This window comes from Rhinichthys klamathensis, unplaced genomic scaffold, assembly GCF_029890125.1.
Source record: "Rhinichthys klamathensis goyatoka isolate OS25496 unplaced genomic scaffold, OSU_Roscu_1.1 h1tg000249l_1, whole genome shotgun sequence".
NCBI classification, from domain to species: domain Eukaryota; kingdom Metazoa; phylum Chordata; class Actinopteri; order Cypriniformes; family Leuciscidae; genus Rhinichthys; species Rhinichthys klamathensis.
The window spans coordinates 2756617-2782336 of record NW_026606771.1 but is presented as its reverse complement, the minus strand read 5'-3'; the positions used below and the strand labels follow the sequence as shown (position 1 = coordinate 2782336).

The window sequence follows — 25720 nt, the reverse complement described above, 5'->3', positions numbered from 1 at the left end:
TACAATGTTTGACACGGTTATGAGTTATTGTGAAATGCGTTTGGAAATAATTGTCAGTCACGAGGGTTTTCTACGCCAGCCTCTCCACATTTTCTGCAGCTTTCTTGCGCTGTATGACACCGTTTTGAAGAGACCTGTAAAACAAGTTTCAACATCAGTGTGTCACTAATAAATGTGTAATCAATATATGAAAACGCCAAAATATTTCAGAAACACCAAAACTTATTCTTGAGTGAATCATCAAAGCATGGAGGATTTCAGCTCTATTTACTGTTACAAAAAAAAGTTTACAGTATGAGCAAATTAAAAACATTTATAAATGTCTAATAAATATCTGGTATTGTAAAAAAAAGAAAAAAAAAGAAATAAACATCCTTCTATTATGCTTTGAGGACATGATTATATCATACTTTTGATCAAGGATAGAGAAAATCAACAAAAAAAATTCAACACACAAGTGATCATCAATGTTTCGTCCCACATCTGAAGAATAAAGGATCAGATGACCTCTGAACCCTGAACTCTCACCCGCGGTGGCGATTCCTTTGGCACTCTGAGTTAGACTGGAAGTTTTCACTATCGATGAGATTCCTGTGAAAACAGTGTAATTATAATTTGGCAATTACAAGAAGTATATCAAGCAGGGATGCACAATATATCGGCCACCATATCGGTATCGTTATCGGCCCGACGAGAAAATGTGGCTGACATATTAAAGCTGATAAATAATGTATTATTTCCTTCAGCTGAGACGCTTCAGATGCACACCGTTCAACATGATGGTTTTGAATTGCTTGAAATATGATTAGAATCACTTCAAAAAAATTAAAATACAGTAAAGTGCAACACAAGTCTGTCATATCGGCTACATATTATAATTAGAACATTATAGTTGTGTGTTTGGGACATGGATTTTAATAAAATAAAATAAAAGGATTTATATTTATCTGCCAATATATCGGTTATCGGCTTTCAAATATAAAGAATTATCGATATCGGCCAAAATGTTCATATCGGTGCATCCCAAATAACAAATAATCTGCATGCAGACCTGCTGTCATTTTTAAAAGTTATTAGTGAATAAATATATTCAACCTAAGTATTATATAACTGAAAAGTGAAATAACTTCAAATGAAATGTATGGTGAATTAAAACAACTTTTGCTTTATGTTGTGAGATATTGTCATGTTTCAGTATTCCTTACTAAATTATGCAATTCATTCTAAACATTGACAGATGATTTTATTTACAGAAGTGGTAATTTCACCAAAATCAAGGTCAAGATCAATAATGCTTCTCACAGTGATTGACAGATGATAGTAATATTCTGGCGAAATGCATTTCAGCAACTCTTAATACTGGAGAGTCAGGAGTTAAGCGTAGGGCAGAGATACAGCCAGGTGTTTGTGCGAAACGCTGACGGTTATTATGACAATGAGACATGAGGGTGAGGCCGTGGAGAAACTCAACACCGACTAAACCCAGCCGGCCAGTTTGGCGAGTCTCTAAAACCACTGCTTGCTTGCCCTTTCATTCATCTCGGGTGAAATGGTTTATTTCGCGCTGTTTATCCAAGTAAATCCAGCTCTGCAGTTCTTCATGCGTTTATTAGACGGCGTCAGTGTTTAGTCCCGGATATACTCACGGAAAACTTCTTTACGTTCTTCGTCCGAGGGTAAAAACAAGTTGGAAACACCTTTGCAGTGATATACTGTTAGTACATGCGCTTAGATGAATGTGTGCTGCATTTTCTTCTCAATAACAACATAAACACCATGAAAATGAGAAAACAGTACAGATGCACCGACATGGAAATTTTGGTTGATACCGATAACCGATAATTGACAGACTTGATAATCATAATAAATGTTTCTTGAGCATCAGATCATCATATTAGAGTGATTTCTGAAGGATCATGTGACACTGAAGACTGGAGTAATGATGCTGAAAATTCAGCTTTGATCACAGGAATAAATTACACTTTGACTTTACTATATGTTCACATAGAAAACAGCTGATTTACACTGGAATAATATTTCATAATATTACTGTTTTTTATTGTCAAATAAACACAGCCTTGGAGAGCAGAAGAGACTCTTTAAAAAATATTTAAAATCTTGCCGATCCCAAACGTTTGACTGGTATTGTATATATACACATTTTTTTTTAAAGAGTCTCTTTTATATACACACACACACACACACACACACACACACACACACACACACACACACACACACACACACACACACACACACACACACACACACACACACACACACACATCAGGGCCTTTGGAACATGTGCAGTGGCTTTAACACTGATATTCACATCTGGTTGTTGTAACATACACACACACACACACATCAGGATCTGGTTGTTGTAACGTATATACACACACACACACACACAAACATCCGGATCTGGTTGTTGTAACATACACACACACACACACACATCAGGATCTGGTTGTTGTAACGTATACACACACACACACACACAAACATCCGGATCTGGTTGTTGTAATGTATACACACACACACACACATTAGGATCTGGTTGTTGTAACGTATACACACACACACACACACCAGGATCTGGTTGTTGTAACGTATACACACACACACACGCATTAGGATCTGGTTGTTGTAACGTATACACACACACATCAGGATCTGTTTGTTGTAACGTATATACACACACACATCAGGATCTGGTTGTTGTAACGTATACACACACACACACACACATCAGGATCTGGTTGTTGTAACGTATACACACACACACCGGGATCTGGTTGTTGTAACGTACACACACACACACACACATTAGGATCTGGTTGTTGTAACGTATACACACACACACACACCGGGATCTGGTTGTTGTAACGTATACACTCACACACACACATTAGGATCTGGTTGTTGTAACGTATACACACACACACACACACACACACACACACACCAGGATCTGGTTGTTGTAACGTATACACACACACACATTAGGATCTGGTTGTTGTAACGTATACACACACACACACACACATCAGGATCTGGTTGTTGTAACGTATACACACACACACACACATTAGGATCTGGTTGTTGTAACGTATACACACACACACACACACAGGGATCTGGTTGTTGTAACGTATACACACACACACACACATTAGGATCTGGTTGTTGTAACGTATACACACACACACACCAGGATCTGGTTGTTGTAACGTATACACACACACACACACACATCAGGATCTGGTTGTTGTAACGTATACACACACACACACACACACCGGGATCTGGTTGTTGTAACGTATACACACACACACACACATTAGGATCTGGTTGTTGTAACGTATACACACACACACACCAGGATCTGGTTGTTGTAACGTATACACACACACACACACATTAGGATCTGGTTGTTGTAACGTATACACACACACATCAGGATCTGTTTGTTGTAACGTATATACACACACACACATCAGGATCTGGTTGTTGTAACGTATACACACACACACATCAGGATCTGGTTGTTGTAACGTATACACACACACACACACACCGGGATCTGGTTGTTGTAACGTATACACACACACACACACACACATTAGGATCTGGTTGTTGTAACGTATACACACACACACCGGGATCTGGTTGTTGTAACGTATACACACACACACACACACATTAGGATCTGGTTGTTGTAACGTATACACACACACACACACACCAGGATCTGGTTGTTGTAACGTATACACACACACACACATTAGGATCTGGTTGTTGTAACGTATACACACACACACACACACACACACATCAGGATCTGGTTGTTGTAACGTATACACACACACACACACATCAGGATCTGGTTGTTGTAACGTATACACACACACACACACATTAGGATCTGGTTGTTGTAACGTATACACACACACACACACACACATCAGGATCTGGTTGTTGTAACGTGTATACACACACACACACACACACACGGTTGTTGTAGCGTCACCTTGCTGTACGACGGATCCGCAGTCCGGGTCCTGTGCCACTTGCAGCAGGATCTCCTCCACGTCCCGGTTCTTCCCGGGCCGGTCCACCAGCGCCGTGATGTTCTGCTGGAGCGCGCGCGGGAGAGCCATGAGCTGCGTGAACTGGCCCTCGGGGCTCTTGTCCACCTGACGCACGGACATCGTGGAGGTTAGCATCATGAAGATCATTAAATCATGAAGATTTCGTGACACCAAAGCTGCCAAGTAGTTCTTACATACTATGTATTTTTTCACATATTGAGTATTGTTTTACAAATTGGTCATTAACTAGCATATCTTAATTGATAAAAAGGCATTGGCATTTCACCATTGCGATATTTTAGAGAGACAATTTTTATGCTTTGACAATTTCAAACGTTTCAAGTATGCTTGTTTGGTGTATAATTAAGTGTTACACAATTGTTTTTGCTATGTTGATTGTTTAATTGTCTTTTGTTTGCACCACCACACGGACCTCCAAACAACATTATGTACTGTATAGGGTTTCAGATTTATATGTAATAAAAATTCTTAAATTATTTTTGAGCTCATCGTCTTCCTAATTTGTTTTTTCACCAGTAATGCTGATGTTATGAGCGCACAGGTGTGTGTTTATAGAGTGTTTTACAACAGCTTCAAATGCAGCTCAGCCTCACATAATCTACAACCACAACTGTCCATTTTAAAACATCATGATTTCATCATGATTTTTACCCCAAAATTGTAAAAAAAAAAAAAAATTTGCAATAAGAAAATAAAGCAGAGATTTTTGGCATACTGACATTTTTATGAAAATAACACGAACAAGCCCTTTAGTGTCAACTACATAATTGAGTGACTTTCGAAATATTAATGCTAATACTCGCAGTTTTCAGCGCTACACACACATCGAAAGCGTGCGCACAGGAAAGGTGATTTTGATGTGATTTTAAACCATTCAGCGCTGCAGGCGTGTGTACTATTGGACAACTCTTAAAGTGACAGTACTAATATTCCTGCCGTCTCGTTTATAACACTAATCAAACTACAGAAGACAAAGAGATTATTCACTCGTTCTTGACTGAATAACTTTTGTAAGTATATTTGTAATTGATATTTTATTTATAAAATGCAGTGTTATTTTACATTTGATTACAGTTTCTGTACCTGAACACCTGCTAAAAATCTTAAAACACTGTTTATTTCAATCATATCTTTGTTCAGGTGTATCTATTTGCTGCCATTGCTTATTTGTTCTTTTTTAATTACTGAGCGTTTACTTGTCTTTAATACACTCACCTAAAGGATTATTAGAAACACCATACTAATGCTGTGTTTCACCCCCTTTCGCCTTCAGAACTGCCTTAATTCTACGTGGCATTGATTCAACAAGGTGCTGAAAGCATTCTTTAGAAATGTTGGCCCATATTGATAGGATAGCATCTTGCAGTTTATGGAGATTTGTGGGATGCATATCCAGGGCACGAAGCTCCCGTTCCACCACATCCCAAAGATACTATATTGGGTTGAGATCTGGTGACTGTGGGGGCCATTTTAGTACAGTGAACTCATTGTCATATTCAAGAAACCAATTTGAAATGATTCGAGCTTTGTGACATGGTGCATTATCCTGCTGGAAGTAGCCATCAGAGGATGGGTACATGGTGGCCATAAAGGGATGGACATGGTCAGAAACAATGCTCAGGTAGGCCATGGCATTTAAACGATGCCCAATTGGCACTAAGGGGCCTAAAGTGTGCCAAGAAAACATCCCCCACACCATTACACCACCACCACCAGCCTGCACAGTGGTAACAAGGCATGATGGATCCATGTTCTCATTCTGTTTACGCCAAATTCTGACTCTACCATCTGAATGTCTTAACAGTAATCGAGACTCATCAGACCAGGCAACATTTTTCCAGTCTTTAACTGTCCAGTTTTGGTGAGCTCTTGCAAATTGTAGCCTCTTTTTCCTATTTGTAGTGGAGATGAGTGGTACCCGGTGGGGTCTTCTGCTGTTGTAGCCCATCCGCCTCAAGGTTGTGCGTGTTGTGGCTTCACAAATGCTTTGCTGCATACCTCGGTTGTAACGAGTGGTTATTTCAGTCAAAGTTGCTCTTCTATCAGCTTGAATCAGTCGGCCCATTCTCCTCTGACCTCTAGCATCAACAAGGCATTTTCGCCCACAGGACTGCCGCATACTGGATGTTTTCCCCTTTTCACACCATTCTTTGTAAACCCTAGAAATGGTTGTGCGTGAAAATCCCAGTAACTGAGCAGATTGTGAAATACTCAGACCGGCCCGTCTGGCACCAACAACCATGCCAAGCTCAAAATTGCTTAAATCCCCTTTCTTCCCAATTCTGACATTCAGTTTGGAGTTCAGGAGATTGTCTTGACCAGGACCACACCCCTAAATGCATTGAAGCAACTGCCATGTGATTGGTTGATTAGATAATTGCATTAATGAGAAATTGAACAGGTGTTCCTAATAATCCTTTAGGTGAGTGTAATGCTTGAAATGTATATTAGCTTGGCTAGTTGTTTTTCTATGGTGTGAGTGTTATAGCCTGTAGTTTTTTTGTTCAGCTACAATTAAATGTTTTGCAATAAGACTAGATGTGAATGATATCTACGTTTTTTTAGTTTTTTTACCTTATTGGAATCGAAATTAGGAATCGATAAGCAGACTCGAAATTGGAATCGTAATCGCTAAAATTAAAAAAATACCCAACCCTAATTTCAAACAATCTCTAAGCTCTCCAGTAGCTCACTATAAAAAGCGAAAAATTATGAATTTATAGGGCAGGACAGGGAGTTTGTTGAGGTCAATTTGGAGAGAAAGACACACGCCTGCGCACATATATATTCAAATGCGAATACCTATAGACTAAACACGTAATACGCATGTGCACGCCGTCAGCGTTTACACAGATTCGCGTTTTTGAAGTTTGTGCGGAGATGATAACTTTTTTTTGTTTCACAATTTTTCACCGCTTGCACCTTGGAACCTGTTTCAAGTTTGGGTTCTCGAGCACCAGACACTGTTGTCGTGCAAGTGAGCGGCCGGAGCGCATTAAGGGTTTTCTGTTAGAACGGTGTCGTGTTAGCGGCCCCTAAGCTAATAACTAATGATCGTTGCGATGGAAGTGAATCAACCAAAACTAACTTTAGCTGGACAATAACTTTATTCTAGAGCTGCTGTAAAGTCAAAACAATCTCTGTTACTTTAATATCCTATTATCACTGTAAAGCTGCTTTGAAACAATCTATATTGTTAAAAGCGCTGTATAAATGAAGACTTGCCCTGACTTGACCTGACCTGACTTGACCTGATCTGACTTTACTTAACCTGACCTGATTTGACCTGACCTGACTTAACCTGACCTGACCTGACTTGACTTAACCTGACCTGACTTGACTTAACCTGACTTGACCTGACCTGACTTAACCTGACTTGACTTGACCTGACCTAACCTGACTTAACCTGACCTGACCTGATCTGACTTGACTTAACCTGACCTGACTTGACTTAACCTGACTTGACTTGACCTGACCTGACTTAACCTGACCTGACCTGACCTGATCTGACTTGACTTGACTTGACCTGACCTGACTTGACTTGACTTAACCTGACCTGAACTGACCTGACCTGACTTGACCTGATCTGACCTGATCTGACTTGACTTAACCTGACTTGACCTGACCTGACTTGACTTGACCTGACCTGACTTAACCTGACCTGACTTGACTTAACCTGACCTGACTTAACCTGACTTGACCTGACCTGACTTGACCTGATCTGACCTGACTTGACCTGACTTGACTTGACTTGACTTGACTTAACCTGACCTGACCTGACCTGAACTGACTTGATCTGACCTGACTTGACTCAACCTGACCTGACTTGACCTGACTTGAGCTGACTTGACCTGACCTGACTTGAGCTGACTTGACTTAACCTGACCTGACCTGACTTGACTTGACCCAGGGATGAGCAAGTGAATCTGCCTGATATCAGAGGAATAATCCCCAGGGATTGTAAACAGAGGAGTGTCTCTCACCTCGAGCCGGCCCTGCTGAGGCTTGTACACCACCTGAGGACACTCCTGAAGGATCTTGCTGTATAACCTGCGGAAATCATGCATGTTGTCTTTCACGATGTTGGAGACCTTGGCTTTATCCTCACCTATCACCATCCTGAAATCCCCTACAGCCACACAGAAGAGAAGCAATAAAATACATACTTATAGATATCAACATACTTCCACATTTGATTACATTAAGAATTGCAAAAGATTTTTTGTATTACAAGTTTCCTGAAAAGCTATGTTAAAAAATATGCAAATTAGGTATTGTTTAATTAAATATGCATTGATTTGCATCCATTTTCAAAACAGAAATTTGAGCATTGGATAAAGCCAGGTTAAAAATACTTGTTTTATTTTAATGACATATTAATCATCTGGTATTGGTCGTGTTTTTGTTGTTGTTGTTGTTGTTTATCAATTAAATGAATGTATTATATTTTAGTTCTACAAAGTTTCTTTGTTTACTTAATATTTTGCATTTTTAGGGGATTTTATGGTAGTAAATTATATTTATAATCCATTTATTTAGTTTTTGAGCATAGACTTAAACGGTCATAAATCTTGAATCCTTTGTAGTTTCAAACTTCTTCTTTTAAAGTTCAAAGTTCTTCTTTTTAAAGACGACACTTGGAAGATTATTGCTGAAGTGAAGAAAAGTTTAACCCTCAGGTGCAGTTCAGTCATTTTTTACCAAAAAATCATGGACATGATTCGAAAAGTTTAACGTGTGACGTGGTTAGACTGGTTTATTTCTTTTTTTACAACTTAATTTAGTAGCCAAATTGGCCGGTGTGTGAAAAAGTTCATTCCAAACCCTGATTAGAACTACAGCATAAATATAATTTAGTACCATAAAATTCCCTAAAATACAAAATATTAAACAAATAAAACACTCAAACTAAATTATAGTAGTCATTTCGTTGAAATAAAAAATAATGGTCATTTTTGACTGACACACGAGCAGTAACAGAGGGTTAAAAAAAAGTGAACTTATATTTTTTTTTAGAATTTTATGTTTATTGTTATAAAAAAATTCACAAAAATACTTTAAACAATTTTTATATGAAATATATATTTTCCAAAACACCTTTTATTCTAAAACTGTGAGAAAATCAAAGCCATAAATCTAAACAGTGTTCAAAATTTGAGCATTCAGTGTAATATTATGAAGCTGCAGACTCCCTGCATCTACAGTCCCCAACCGAGAGTCCCGCATTCTCAGACCCCTCGTTTTTCGAACACAGCGCCTCCTGCTGTTCGAAATATCGTATAACACCCGCACACAGAGTACAGCGCACGCTTATCCAAATGCAATTAAAAACAATAAGATGCAATATTACGGTCTCCAAATAAATGATCCAATAAATATTTGCGTTCCCTGCTTAATGCATGTGCCAAAAAAAACTCATTGCGATGGAAGGGATACAATTACAGATTGAACTATCTTCTGAAATATAGTATGTGATATTATATTGCTACAATGTTTTTTTATATTTTTTTATTCAAATTCCAATTTTTCTTTCAGTTCAACCTATAATGGTCTAATTAACATTACAAAATCTGTTTTTTGATATTTTGAATGCGAAGCAAAACAAATCAGAATAGACAAAACACCAATAATAAACAATTCTGTACTTTATTTAATGATCACCTAAACATAATCTTGCTGTAAAGAAAAAAGGAAGAAAAAACTGTGTTCGTGACTTTACTTTTCGTCTTCAATTGCATTAAAAAAACTAATTTATAAGTCGCTTTGCATAATCATAAAATGATATGTTGCTGGGTTCGGCAGGGGCGACTCCATCGATGTATGGTGTACCCTGGAATAGCCTACAACAGTATAGGCCCGATAGCACATGTCTTATGATGTTTCAAAAAGAAAGAACAAAAAAGAAAAAAGATGTTTGCAAATGTTACCTTCATGTTGCACTGCTCTGTTGAAGTGTCCCTTGAGATGTTTTTGAACTTTGGACAACTTTGTGGGTTTGAAATATATGGGGGCCGGGGCACAAAATGGGCAGTGGAAATCACTGCAGCATTTATGACATATCTACAAAAAGTCCAAGGTTAAAGGCTAACGTTAGCTATCAAAATATTTTCTCGGGGGAAGAGGGCGAAAAAACATACATTAACGGCTCAAATCTTGTTACAAACTATCTTTACAAATATTAAATGGACTATTCATATGTTGTATCGATGAGCTAAATTAGTTTTATTAAAAAATAAATCAAACGAGTAGGCTACTACGATTCGCTAAATAAAATTGAAGATAGCCTACTTACGTTTTGGCTTAAGTTCTTCACATGTTCTTCACATGTTTATCCGATACAATTTGATAGGAGGCGCTGTCTCGAAAAACGAGGGGTCTGAGAATGCGGGACTCTGGGTGCAGGGGGACTGTTAGTCTCAGCCTCAGACGTCACGCCCACGGAACGTTGGCTAAACGTCTGATGCATATGGTACACTTAACTGGAAACACTTCAGGAATGTCGAAGTCGTCATCTGATTGGTTGAATTTTATCGGATTTCCGGGGGCGCGAGTGTCGCATTTATTTTCGGTCCGCCGGGAAACAAAGCGCAGACGTGTGATTGCGGAAGAAAAACTGTTGTGTTTACATGAGTGACAATGAGCATTTATCAAGATCAGCTAAACGTAGGATTCTCAAAAGTATGCGAGGTTCACGGCATAGACTCTTGAAGTTTTCTTCTCCTTCTTTGATTTTCTATGCTGACTGACTTGTTGCACGCTGGTCTGTTGTTGTGGGGACATTTCCACGCCCCGAAACGTGACGCTGAATGAAACGATCTGTAATTGGTTGTTTTACATGTCGGTCAAACGGCCTTATGGGCGGGCCTTGGCCAAAGAAAGCTGCTATGAATTCCAGACCTTCAGCCGTCAGTCTGAAGGTCTGGCTACGCGAGACTAGGGGACTGTAGATGCAGGTCTCCGAGTCTGCAGCTTCATACTACTCATTCAGTGAGATGTTGTCCGGCTGCAGTGCCAAACGCTTCCACTAGAGGAAACTCGTCTCACTCATATCCAATGCGCTCATTTCTGACCGGAAACAATACAAGAGTGACTGTTTTTTTTTCCAGGACCATTTAACCTTTTCAAATCATGTCCATGTTTTTTTTGTGTGTGTTTGTGTGTTCACACAGCAAGTGCCAAAACCTTTACCAAGTTTCGTACCACTACGACGAAGTAAAAAATTCTTTAAAAAAAACAAACAAACAAAAAACCTAAAATGACCACAGAGCACCAGAGAGTTAAAGGTTTTTCAAAGAGTTTTCTTTTCATCCCTCCAAAAATCAAGTGAAAGAAAATAAACAAATGGATATACATGACCAGCTCATCAGAATATAGAGGAGTCTGGTGTGTGTGTGTGTGTGTGTGTGTGTGTGTGTGTGTGTGTGTGTCTGTGTGTCTGTGTGTGTGTGTGTGTGTGTGTGTGTGTGTGTGTGTGTGTGTGTGTGTGTGTGTGTGTGTGTGTGTGTGTGAAGCTGCTGAAGTGGAGATTTCTGACTGAACGGCCTCAAAAAACAAATACAGATTAGAGTAAAACTGTAAAATGCATGTGAGAAACACTCGCCAGAGTAGGACAGTCCTGCGATCTGGAGGAACAGGTCTTCTTCTGAGAAGCTCTCGGGCAGCATGAGGAACGAGGCGGTCACGGCACTCTTCAAGTTCCCCACGAGAGCGGAGCGCAGTTTCCTACTCTCATTCTGCAGCAGAACTCGAACCTGTGGAGGAACACACCACCAACTCACTCACACACACTTGAGGAGAACAGTATCTGCCCTTACAGAAAAAACACATGAATTTCACATGTTATCACATGTTTTCCACATGTGCCCACATGTGACCACATGTGACCACATATGCCCACATGTGACCACATATGAACAACATGTCATCACATGTGAACAATGTTTCACCACATGTGAACAACATGTCACCACATGCAGTAATGTTCGACCACATGTGAACAACATGTCACCACATGCAGTAATGTTCGACCACATGTGAACAACATGTCACCACATGTGAACTTAATGGAACACGTGGCACATGTGGAAAACATGTTATAGGTAATAATGTGGAGCTCATGTGAAATATATTTGCACGTTGTAATAGGTTTTAACATGTGAATTATGTTACCACGTCACAAATACTGTACATTTTTAGCTTCAATAGCCTTTTTCACACAAAATGCATAGAACATAAAGCTTATAATGCATGTGTATATACTAACACTTATATACACGTATAGTTTTTAATGAGTTTTTGCAATACTTTTATTTCAACACTGTTTACCATTTCTAAAGCTATATTGTAAATATATTTTACATAATCAACAGTATATTATATTTGATATAATCAATAGGCTACTGCAAGCACGTTTTCAAATAAAATAAAGTGGATATTAAACTTTTCATTTTAAGTGCTGCATGATTTTGACGTGGTTTAATCAATGCCGTGCGCGTGAACTTTCGAGTATTTCAAACACTGGAGCGGCCGGCGCGCAGAGTTGCCATGGAAACGGCGCGGGACCACTGCTACTGGTAAGCAACAAAACTCCCTCTCTCGATGTTGTTTAAACTTTTCACGGCTTTTTCCAGGTGAGATTAGTCTCTAAAATCACACGAATAATACTCACAACTGTTTTTGACATTTCTCTTACTTGTAATTGACACGATTCTGTTAAAAATTTACATGGTGTAGTGTCTTCGGAAAAAGTCCGTTAGGATCTCAACCGTTTTCTGAAGAGGTAGCAGCTAGCTAGGCTAACGTAATGTTAACTCGGTTGAACTTTTATTTATTAAAGTTTGGGCTTTTAATCACCTCTTATGTGTAGATGAGAGGTTTTGTAAAGGTTTTACTTGGAAGTGAGCTAATTTATTTAACACAAACGTAAACATAACGTATCGGTGATGTTACTTTCAGGAGCAAGAAAATTGGCTGAAACTAACGTTAGCTCAATGGTAACGTTAAACACATTTTGATTAAAAAATGTTCTGTGATTTCAGTAGTAACAAAATAACCCATAACAGAGAGAAAGCTCCACGACTTCAACATTTCTGGAGAAAGCTGCTGCCGGAGAAGTAACGTTAGGACACAGGTGAGCCGAGGAAGCTCATTAAATAACCTCATTTTATTTCTCAATTTGTTTTTTTAAATTGTTTATTTTAAGAAGGTTTTGACATCCAAACGAAGTTACACCGTATGAGCAAAATTAAATGAATAAGTAAACCCAAAAACAAATTCTGTTATCCTAGTTAAGAAATTATATTCTGTATATTCTTTAAATTCTTTCTCTTTTCTGCATTTCACCTCTGCTGTAGCTTCTTTCCTTTCAATAAACCTGGCATTGCATTGTTGGCTCAGTGACAAATGGCTTGTTGTGTTCTTAGATCCTTCAGTGCTGATGCCCTTCAACGGAGCGGAGTGGAGCTGATCTTCATCTCTAAAGCACTATTGATGAACCATATGATTAGTAAGTAAAACGCCAAACATACACTAATGTCAAACATACACTAATTGTCTTGGTACAAATGTTTATGTCTCTTTCTCTTATGTTCACCAAAAAACATTAAAAACAATAATATTGTGAAATAATATAAATAAATAAAAACTGTTTTCTATGTGAATATATTGTAAAATGCAATTACTTCCTATGATCAAAGCTGAATTTTCAGCATCACAGCTTCACATCATCCTTCATAAATTATTCTAATATGACGATTTGATGCTCAAAAAAACATTTATGATTATTATCAGTGTTGAAAACAGTTGTGCTGCTTCATATTTTTGTGTTTTTCAGGATTATTTGATGAATAGAAAGGTTAAAATAACAGCATTTATTTGAAACAGAAATCCTTACTCTCTCTTTTGATCAATTTAATGCATCCTTGCTGAGTAAAAATATGAATTTCTTCTTTTTTTTCTGTTCATTTTTAAATCTATCATTGACCCCAAATGTTTGAACATTAGTGTAAACTACCCTTCATATGTTTGTGGTCTATTTAACAATGAATCCTGGAGGGGAAAAAATGGTTTAAACTGTTACAATGGTTTACACAAACACATTAATCAGCACAACTGTTTTCAACATTGATAATAATCAGAAATGTTTTGGATGTTTACATGGTAAGAATGTATAGAATTCAAATATAAAAAACACTGACTCGTTAGGTCATGTTTACTCATTAAAGTCAGATGATTTCCTATTAATTCAATAGAATATGGTGACTTCAATTTACATGACGTCATGAGCAATCAAGTCATTTATATAGATCAGTGAGTAGTGCCCAGCATATCCAAGTCCACTAAAGGAGATTTCTCGCATTTTACCCCTAAACTCTGGAATATGAAGGTAAAAGAGTATCAAGACTCGAGCATGAACAATAAATACTTGTATGCTAAAATTTACACTCACAGCTCCAAAGTGAAAACCTCACCTAATATGCAATAACGTTGAAAAGATCACGGTTTCTGTCCTGACGAAAATGTTCTATTTTTTATTTTATTTTTTGCTTTGCAGAACAAGTCTGTGACTGACTTAATGAACCCAGTTGCTTTGGATCATGCTCAAAGATGTAAGGGCTACAAAAAGTTAACCAGAACTCTTATGGACTCCATCTTCTCTTTCGAAGAGATGGCAGCATGAACGGAAAAAAAGGGGTTGTTGGTGAAAAAAGAGCCTTGACCTACAAAAGGTGCAGCTAATAATTGGTAAGCATGTCTGAATATCTTTTATCAATAGTTATTATATATGACAAGCGCTGAGCGCGTCCGTCAGCGCCAGCCATAGCGCGGAAAGCACAGTTTGAATCTGACAGTTATGTCACTTCATGTCAAACTTGTTTTCAAATTTTAATGTAATCAATCTCATTTCTTACAGACCATGTCAAAAAGAGGCACCCAGGCATCGGAGGCACTGAGATCAAGGTCTGCATGGCACAAAAGTTAAAAGATCTGAGGAGACGAGCAGAAAGGTAATATTCAGACGATCCAACATCCAAGTGTGATCCCCATGTGGTCTGTTCACATTTGCGAAACCGACATGCGCGAGGACTGATGACTCAGTTTATTCCTCAGTCTACATTGTGATCTAATCACAAACTGTCAATAGTTTTTTTTATAAATGAGACGCACCACTCGTCTTATACAGTTGTTTAAGCAAGATGTATTTCCATAGCATATTTACGTAAAACGTTTAATGACATAATAACATTACAAATGAATAATAATTAATTATTAAGCCCCATAAAAATGCTTTTCAGAAACCTACGGGGTGACGTCACGGACACTACGTCCATATTTTTTTTTACAGTCTATGGTTTGCACTGCCCTAATCTTTGATCTTTTTCTATCCCAAAACAGGATGCCTGCTGCAGGAGACACAAAGGACTGAGACAACACACTTTCACAAACGCACACCACACACACACACATGCGCGTATACCTGCGTTTTTTGCGGCTTTTTATGTATAATTTTAATTTGGTTTTGCTTTGTTTGTTTTAAACATTCAATTTGTATTGCATATTTTGAAATGAAATAAAAAGTGAAAAAAAATTTTTTTTGAATTATTTGTTTTAATGTTGGGAAACATTAGGCTATAGAGCCTACACAAGAACATGGTAGGCCTACCGTTTTCTGTGGTATATTGCTTAATGATTTTTACATGGATTTCACATGAAGTTACAGGTTTACATGGTGTGTAGCTTTAACATGGATTGTTGATGGGTTTCAAATGTCATTCTATGGGTTTCACATGAGATATTTTACATTTCACATGATATCTCATGGGTTTCACATGTGATTAAATGTTTCACATGGGAATTTTACGTTTCACATGTAAGCTCATGGATTTCACATGGGAATTTTGGGTTTCACATGCAATCCCATGGGTTTCACATGTAATCACATGGGTTTCACATGCAATCACATGGGTTTCACATGCAATCCCATGGGTTTCACATGTAATCACATGGGTTTCACATGCAATCCCATGGGTTTCACATGTAATCACATGGGTTTCACATGTAATCACATGGGTTTCACATGGGTTTCACATCCCATGGGTTTCACATGTAATCACATGGGTTTCACATGCAATCCCATGGGTTTCACATGTAATCACATGGGTTTCACATGCAATCCCATGGGTTTCACATGGGAATATACATGGGTTTCACATGAAAATGTTCCAAAACCACACGTTTCCCATGTGCAAATTACCTTTAACATGTGCAAAGCACATGTGTTCCACATATTTCACATGTTAAATTTCACATGTGCAAAATCACATGTCCACGTTGTCACATGGGATCACATGTGTTTTTGCACATGTGAAACTCATGTGGTTTTTCTGTAAGGGTGACACCGACACCACACACACAGTCAGACCACAAATCTATTCAGACACCTTCAACATTTCTCACATTATCTCAGTTTATTCTATAGTTTAGAAAATGCTAATAAAATATGACGAGTTATCAGATCAGTGGATATTTCACTGGTTTTGTCTGTCCTTCTGTTAGACTCTCACACATGAATTATGTTGAATATCTGTCAGCTGTTAAATTTAACTACACAATTAGATAATACCAGTTTAGCTCAACCAGTGACCAAGCAATGCTTCATGTTGTTCAGTCTGTGTGTAAAAAGAGCATTAGCAATTACAGAAAACACACTGAAGAAAACACGATCAGCTCAAAGTGTCCGAATCATTTTTGGTCCCAAAGTTTCACTGGTAGTCACTGTATGAAGAATATTTGGGTATAATATGTCACAGTTTACTTTATTTTGCTCTCCTCACTTACATAAATGCACTATAGTGTCCTGATCACACTAGTGAAACAATATCAAAAATTATATCTGGTGTCTGAATACTTTTTGGTTCGCCTGTAAGTGCCCAAAATTAACCATTTCACTGACAGCCGAGAGATTTCTCAGTTTCTCATTTTTCTCAGTTATTTTGCTTTATTTCCAGATTCAATCATAGACTCTTTCTTACACACTAGAGCTCGTTCACACATGCGCACTCTTCAAACACGACACTTTAAATCTCTTAACAAACTAAAAGACGTAAATGACATTAGTATGTGTTCTAAATAAAAGATATAGATTGCACTGAATGTCAGCTTGCTTATTTTGCTCAAGATCAGGATTTGTCCACATGTCATGAAAACTGGAAACTCTGCTTATAACCACAGCTCGAGATCTAGATCTGTCAAACACACAACTCTGCGATGCTGTTGGCGAATGTTCGTTGGCGAACGATGCTTTCGGGAAACACACCCCAGGACGGTTAGTTTGCAGGATTATAGGTGAGGATGTGAAGAGTAAAAACTGCAGGTTCACAACAACAGATCATGCACACAGAAGAGCCGAGACCCAGAGGAGGCATGCGCCGTCTTTAAAACAAAGACAGCTTTTCTTTTAGTTTTCACCCCTGGCCTTGATTGGGATCTTTTTTTCCTTGTATTGTTTCAGATATACTTTATTGTGTGTTTTATTCACAATCTTGATACGTACCAAACATAAAGGACAACTGGGACACATGCAGGAACAGGGGAAATGTGGGAGATTATGTGTTCTCGCGTATGAGAGATAATGATCTAGTTGTGAGTGAGGTGTCTCTTGTTTGTTTAAAGAAATGCTTGATTATGTTTCCCGATATCTCACTATGAGTGAAAATACACTGGGCTTCACCCCTTTTGAAAGTTTCGTGTCTTTCGTAAAGGGTATTTCAATTTGAAATGAGGTTCAGTAACACAGCACAGTAAGTCTGGAAAATGGGAGCTTTATTACTTTGGACATGAGGGGGAAAGACTAGATCTATATAAGACACTAATCACAGTTATAACCCAAGTACTGGATTTAAAGAGGCAGTGACATCAGCAATGTTCCCTCTAAGCTGCGCGTGTGCGCGGCCGCACACTTCTGATGCCTCGGCCGCGCACTTCTAAGCGGCGGCCGCGCAGAAAAGAATAAAATGACACAGAGGACTGACGCGAAACGTGTGGGGAAATCCATTTGATTGTAGTTTAAGTGAGAAATAATTGCAGTGCTCTGGTCCACCGCTATAGAGAGAAAACTGGTGAATGCAGTTTACAGGTTTCATAGAAAGAGAATGATGTGAGCACGTGTGATTGGCAGTGAGTCGTGTGTGCGGACCAAATAGCTCAATACGAGAGGCAAAGAGAAACGCAAAGACATGTGAAATAAAATCAAATCATAATGTTTTAAAGAAGAGTGGTTTGATTAAAGTGGTGGAAATAACGGTTATGGACACAGAACGGTAACAATTACACACCCACCCGCGTGCAGATTCAAAATACATAGTTTAAATAGATGTTTTTGTCTGTGGGGGAGTTTCAGGGATGGTTAGATTATAAAAGATTAGATTATATTCATTTTTCTTGAAAATATTTAGCTATTAGATCTATTTAAATGCTTTGTTTTCATAATAATTTACTATGTTAACAAATTTAAGCATTTAAACTGATATATTATATCACTCCAAATACTTCAATTCGTTTTTTTTTATATTATATTATGCCTATATTTTATTATATTATAAGCCTAAATAAAGAATCTCACAAGGGTATTGTTTAGGGCTCCTTGCCATTAAAAAGTTTGAAACACCCTGCTAAAGAAAATATTGGAAATTCATAAGCAATAAACAATCATTTAACTTTGATGGTTTAATGCTTCCTGTACACAATTAATTGACTGTCAAAAACACTTTATGGTTTTCCCAAACCATCTCGGTGTAACAGCTTGCTTTTCTTTTATACTATATTCTATTATTGTAAAGAATTGAACTGTCCTGCAGAAGATTTTGTAAATTATTTTTCATAGGATTTCTTGGTAAAGACTGTACAGTTAACAGCACTGTAAAAAAATATCAGGTAACCTAAAATGTGCTTCATTTAGTGACTTCTTAATTTGTTAAGAAGCTTGTTTTTCGAAAATATGATTTAATACCAATAAGTTACATCAAGGGTCAAATAAAATAGAAATGGCACATTCAAGTTAAAAGTTACAACTGAATGTTGAAACCATTGTGTTTCTACATGCTGTACAGGTCAGGTTTAAAGAATATTTTTGCTCAGGTGGCGAAAAATGTCCGCCCAATAGAAAAAAGTTTTGCTCAGCAAGAAAAAAAATTAGAGGGAACATTGGACATCAGCAAAGCCTAATCAACCCAAGCTAGTGGATATTAAGTCACACACTACGGGACGCCACATCAGCGCATAGAGATAGAGATCTGATTGTTTACAACTGACATTATTTTCAGTCCTGACCGCCGAAGTGACATTACGCCGTGAGAGTGTGTGAATGTTTAGGGTGCCGTTTGGGATAGAGCCTCACATTACCAAACTTTGTTGAATCCCTGCCGCCATTTTGAAGTGCGTGCAACTTCGTCAAGTAGACGAGGGAAGTTTATTTGGACAGAGCCTCGACCCTTCGTCTACTCACTAGGGCGAAATCGAAAAACGATTGCACAATCGATCGGACCAACCAACACAAGTTTCGAAAACGAAAATAGGGAATCCATTTTAACTGCCTTTTTTTTCTTTTTCTTTTTTTTACCAGAAATGTGTTTATTAGGTTGACAGATCATTACAATGCACAGAACATGTAGGATGTTGGAAAATAACAATGTCTTTTCTGTTCACCAAATGCTTTTTAATATTCGCTATTACTTCAATGCAAGTGAACAAGCGCGCCGTAATTTGTTGCGTAGTGACGTGTGTGTTCAAGTAAGCCAGAAATGAGCAGATTCTGCGCAATACGCTGTATTTAATATATCATGAGGACTCACGAGTTGCGTATTTGCGCTAAATCGGAGCAGATTTGGCTTACACGAACTTCCCCAGCAAAGTGAGTAAACATAGAAACACGCCAGATTGGCTCGTGATTTGACAGCGTTACCCGTCGCCAAAGTTCATTTTTACCCGCATTTGGCGAGTCGGAGGGTGTTAATCTCAATCCCTGAATGTTGCGCTCCTGTTTGTCATTGTTCACGAAACTTCACGCCAATAAATCATCAGAAATATTGCTGACTTGTGTGCGTCTCAAGCACCCTCTTTACGTTCGTCCTAATGCCTGTTAGGTGTCCGTGGATTTGCCTGTATTTGGTGTTGAAAATGGAAACGTCTTTAGACATGGAAAATCGATTTTACAATCGATTCAATGAACACTTATGTCTCAAAAATCGAACAGGATTTTTTCACAAAAGTGACAGCCCTACTACTCAACATGTTCACTTCAGGCAAGTCCATATCCCACAATGCACCGTGAATGTGACGTCACAGCAGATCGCGTTTAATTTGCACACAATCTAGTGTATGATATTTAACCACATGATACTTGAGTGTTACGGCACCCCCGATGGGCTGGGGAAACACTCACAGGTTTGTGTAATCGGCCCGCGACGTACAGCGTCTTCCAGTGGAGTAAATCATCGATCAGAGCTTCGGTGCTGATGACGCCGTACTTGATCAACTGCAAACACAACATACGTCAAACAAACTGCATCTCGGTGTTTTCCCTCTCCAAGGCTGCATTTATCTGATCAAAAATACAGTAAAAACAGTGAAATATTATTCCAGCCAGTGTAAAATATAGTACATTACTCCAGTCTTCAGTGTGACATGATCCTTCAGAAATCATTCTAATATGATGATTTGATGCTTTAAGAAACATTTATGATTATTATCAATGTTATTTTTCAGGATTCTTCAAAGAAAGTTCGAAAGAACAGCATTTATTTGAAATAGAATCTTTTCCTACATTAAAAATGTCTTTACTGCCACTTTTGATCAATTTAACGCATCTTTTCTAAACAATATAATTCATTTCTTTAAAGTCCCCCTGTGGTGAAAATCCAGCTTTTAATGTTGTTTTTATGTGGTGTTTTTAATGTTGTTTATATGTCAAAACATGTGTAAATTCATAAGTCGACAGCATTGCTGAGTATTTTCTCCTTAAAGGGGTCATATAATGGTACATGCACTTTTTCAAGTTGATTGTACTGAAATGTGTGTTGGCAGTGCCTGTACACAACCATCATATAATGATAAAAATCTATCCAGTGTTTTTGTTTTAATCTCCTTATATGTTTTCCCCTGCCTCAAAATTGAGCCGTTCGACCGTGTGATGTCAATAAATCGGACGCCTCCCACGATTGTTGATTGACAGCAGCGTTTCAACACATCCCCGCCCTGCGTGAGCTGTCATCGTAGTCCGTCATTGTTGATACGCTGGAGCAGAATGGCGTCTAAGCGATTGTGGTGTTCTGTTTTTGGGTGTAATAACGAACAGAGTCATTCTGATGTTCCTAAATCCGAAACGCTGAAGACGCAGTGGCTGAGTTTTGTTTTCGAAGGGAATATGCTTTCATGTTTGCGCGATTCACGAATCTTTTCTCACCAGACTGCTTTATAAACGAGGATGAGTATAAAGCTGGTTCTCAATATAATTCATAATCCCACGTTTATAATGAACAACGTGTTATGGTTATTGTGTTATTACAAACTGAGTACGTATACATCAGTAAACACATAGCGTTCGTACATCTCACTAAGTTACTCTAACGTGACCCTGCCAGTACATATACAAAGATAGATCAAAGTGACATTACGTTAACCAACCATTCAGAAACGTCCTGTTCGAGCCTTAATTGTCAAACTTCTTTGCGGCCGTCATCTTGTTCCGGGTCCGACTCCGGTTCATACTGATACGGTTGCACAGATGTGTCCTCAGAGACTCCCGCTGCCATTCTTTCTCCAAAATATACCCTCAACTGTTGTCAAGGCAACACTCGTGCGTTGTGTCAAAACGCCCGCAGAACAGAGGGGCGGAGTCAGCGAAGCTCATTATCATTTAAAGGCATATGCACTGAAACGGCGTGCTGAAAACAGAGCTGTTTTTGACCAGGTAAAATGAGTGTTTTCTTAGGATACTAATGAGAATTTTTAATTAAAGTATATTACAAACTTTTCATTTAGACCCTAAAGAATCAAATTAACTTGTATGAAAATGGCATTATACAGGGATTAAAGTGAAAAAAATTCTTCTGACTGAAATTTTTTTCAGGCCAAGTCATATTCCTGTAACTTTATTTAAATAGTCGAGACCAATAGCGTTTTAAGGGAAGATGTTTAAAACCGATCTAATATTGAGTAATTTAAAAGCTATTTTAATCTATGAAAAACAATTACTTATCTTGACAAATAATCAACCATCTACATAACTTTTCAGTGCATGTTTTTATTTATCTTATGAGACCAAACAATGCTAAACTATATTAATATATAGTTTGTGCCATGGCAAATTGTTTTGGCTGAGGGCAAAGTGAAGTTTTATAACTTTATTATGTAGGCTATATTTAACTTTAACTTTGTAGCCTATTACAGAGCTGACTTATGTTTAATTGAATTGTTTGCTTTATTTCTCATTGTATAGCTTATTATAGCCTACCTATTAGGCTACTACTTTTGAACGGGATATTAGCATTAAAACTGACATTTAACAAAAAAGAGACATGGTTGTGTAATGTTATATATTCTAAAATATATAAAATATTATATTACTATGCATTCTCTTCACTGTATGTGTACGCATAATACAATAAAACGATACAACCCTGTCTGTTTGTTAAATGTCAGTTTTAATGATAAATAATGTTTCATATTTTTAAAATGAAAACAAAAAGAAGCAGGTTTGTGTTTTAGCTATATTTCGTGTTGTTATAACTATATGATAAATCAATGTGCGTTGCCTGAACCACATTTGTGTGGCCATTTATATGTTTATGATAATAATTATGTTCATTTATAAAAGAAAAGAGGCACAGTGGTGTTGATGAAAAAAGGCAGAGTTGATAACCGGAGTAGCCGCGTGCTGAGTGACGCGATCAAGAACGCGCTGTTAGCAGCGTCCTCTCGTCCTCGGGAGTTTGTTCTCCTGAGTCGAACTTGGCAAGTCCGAACTACCAAGGACGCAAGTCCGAAGTTTGCGTACTTGGTATTGAGAAACGACCAATATTGACCCGCGTTCTGTTTTCTATCATGGGACCGCAGCAAACGAGCTGTAGCCTCGCCTGACAAGATTGAGTGAACAGGGTCCAGGGAGCAGTTTTTCCGTGAGCGGGAATTGAAAAACCGGAGTGGACCATGAGCAAAGTGATTACAGAATGCTTAGAGTGGAGAGAGGAACGTGCTTTTGCTCCACTCCAGGCTTTATCACATCCCCCCTCAGCAGGGTGAATACGCATCATCTTTCCTTAATTTAAGACCTATTCAAACTAAAATTAAGACATTTATCACACTGTTTGCGAAATGAAAGCCTATTTACGGCCTTAAAATTATGAAAAGTTAATTTAAGACATAAGGACAGACGGGAACCCTGCAATTGACGGATATCCGTCATAGACTCGCTGCAATTAACGGAAATCCGTCGTAGCGACGGAGAACTTTAATCCCTGCATTATATGACCCCTTTAAAACTGCAGTGAACCAAAGACAGTCTCAAAAACACGGTTTGAAATCGCTGGTGTTTCTGACGTCACAAACTACCTTGTAACCAATCAGATCAACGTGTGATCGTCAACCAGTGGATCTCTGAGCTGAGTGAGTGAGTGGAGGCGGGGCTCATTTGCATATTCATAGAACCGCATATATTAAATGAGGCAAGGGTGTCGAGTTACATTCAAGATATTTTAAGGCAAAAAAACGTTTAAATATGTAATTTTGGTGATCAAAGATGAGTTTTAAGGGATAAGATGATTGACTACAGGGGGACTTTAAAAACAAAACGTGTGTGAGTTTGATACCCGGTCATCCGCAGGAATCAGTGTGTTGAAGTAAACTCCGGCTCCACACTCGCTCTGGATTCTGCTGATGCGTTTCGGCCCCAGGAACCTGAGGAACGAGTAATGCTTGCGGTTCTCCATCAGGTTCAGGGTGTGCCATGTGACCGGATCGTCCACGGCGAACACAAAATCCAGCATGTTCTTCTGAAACACAAAACACAAGCACTTCTTAGGAATAAACACACACTACCAGTCAAACGTTTGGGATCGGCAAGATTTTTTATGTTTTTGAAAGAGTCTCTTCTGCTCACCAAGGCTGTTTATTTGATTAAAAATACAAAAAATACAGTAAAACAGTGAATATTATTCCAGTGTAAATCAGCTGCTTTCTATGTGAATATATAGTAAAGTGTAATTTATTCCTGTGATCAAAGCTGAATTTTCAGCATCATTACTCCAGTCTTCAGTGTCACGTGATCCTTCAGAAATCACTCTAATATGATGATTTGATGATCAAGAAACATTTATGATTATAATCAGTGTTGAAAACAGTTATTTACATTTTTATTTCAGGATTCTTTGATGAATAGAAAGCTCAGAAGAACAGCATTTATCTGAAATAGAAAGCTTTTGTAACATTAAACACTACCGTTCAAACGTCTGGGGTCAGTAAGAATTTTTATTTTATTTTTTGGGGGAAAGAAATAAAATAAATCAATACTTTTATTCATCAAGTATGATTTAAATTGATCAAAAGTTACAGTAAAGACATTTATAATGTTACAAAAGATTTTAAATAAATGCTTGTTCAAAATCATCATATTAGAGTGATTTCTGAAGGATCATGTGACACTGAAGACTGAATTAATGTATTTTAATTCCAAGTGACAGACTTTCTTCAGATCATAACATTAGCATCACGTGAGGCGTTTCTTACCCTCATCTGACCTTGACAGATTCCATTCTGACTGAAAACAGCAGATCCATAAGCAAAGGCCAGACTGCAGTCCTGAGGAAACTGACTGAGAATCTTCCTGAAGAAAACACTGTTTTTCTGAAGAGCTGGAAGAGTCATAGCGGAGAATAAACACACAAACTCACCGACCAGCGCGTGTTTACATCGCGTTCAGAGCTACAACACCTCACTGTTCCCGGCTAGAACACACAGGCATGATGTTAATAACGAATATTATTAATAGTGATATTGTTAACTAATTGATTTTTGTCTTCTGAATTATTTAAAGATGTTAGATTCTTTAGACTGGTAATTTCACCGTCGAGCTCTGAAAAATGTCGGGTGTTCAGCTGATAGTTCTCGGGCGCCTCCGTGCGGTCTGGCGCAGCAGAATTTACCATTTATTAAAGGGACAGTTCACCCAAAAATGAAGATTTTTGTCATCATTTAATCACACACACTCAAGTTGTTCCAACCCCGTATGAGTTTATTTCTTCTGTAGAACACAAAATAATGTATTTTTAAAAAGCCCCTTGTTATTTGTTCCTACTATGGAAGTTAATAGCTGCCGTCAAATGTCTGGTTAGCAACATTCTTCGTATTATTTTGTGTTCAAGAGAAGAAAGAAACTTATATGGCTTTGGAGTAAATGATGACAGAAATCTTCATTTTTGGGTGAACTGTCCCTTTAAAGTGACGATCGAGGCACGCGTGCGAGTGACGGATGACGCAACATTCCATCAAACCCATCCCGACTGGTCTAAATAAACACCGTGACCGAAATGCCTATAATTAACCCAACTGATACA

The 25720-nt window shown here is 38.1% G+C and overlaps 1 protein-coding gene across 1 annotated transcript; it reads right to left on the bottom strand.

The window, feature by feature from the left end:
- Window positions 1–5: 5 nt before the first annotated feature.
- On the bottom strand, window positions 6–25233 carry tamm41 (TAM41 mitochondrial translocator assembly and maintenance homolog). Its single transcript, XM_056266468.1, has 8 exons — window positions 24894–25233; window positions 23978–24160; window positions 20554–20646; window positions 11716–11866; window positions 8099–8244; window positions 4034–4199; window positions 529–591; window positions 6–134 (listed from the first exon to the last, which is right to left on the bottom strand). Exons 1-8 carry the CDS (start codon window positions 25029–25031, stop codon window positions 58–60), a joined length of 1017 nt encoding a protein of 338 aa, XP_056122443.1. The 5' UTR covers window positions 25032–25233; the 3' UTR covers window positions 6–57.
- Window positions 25234–25720: the final 487 nt, after the last annotated feature.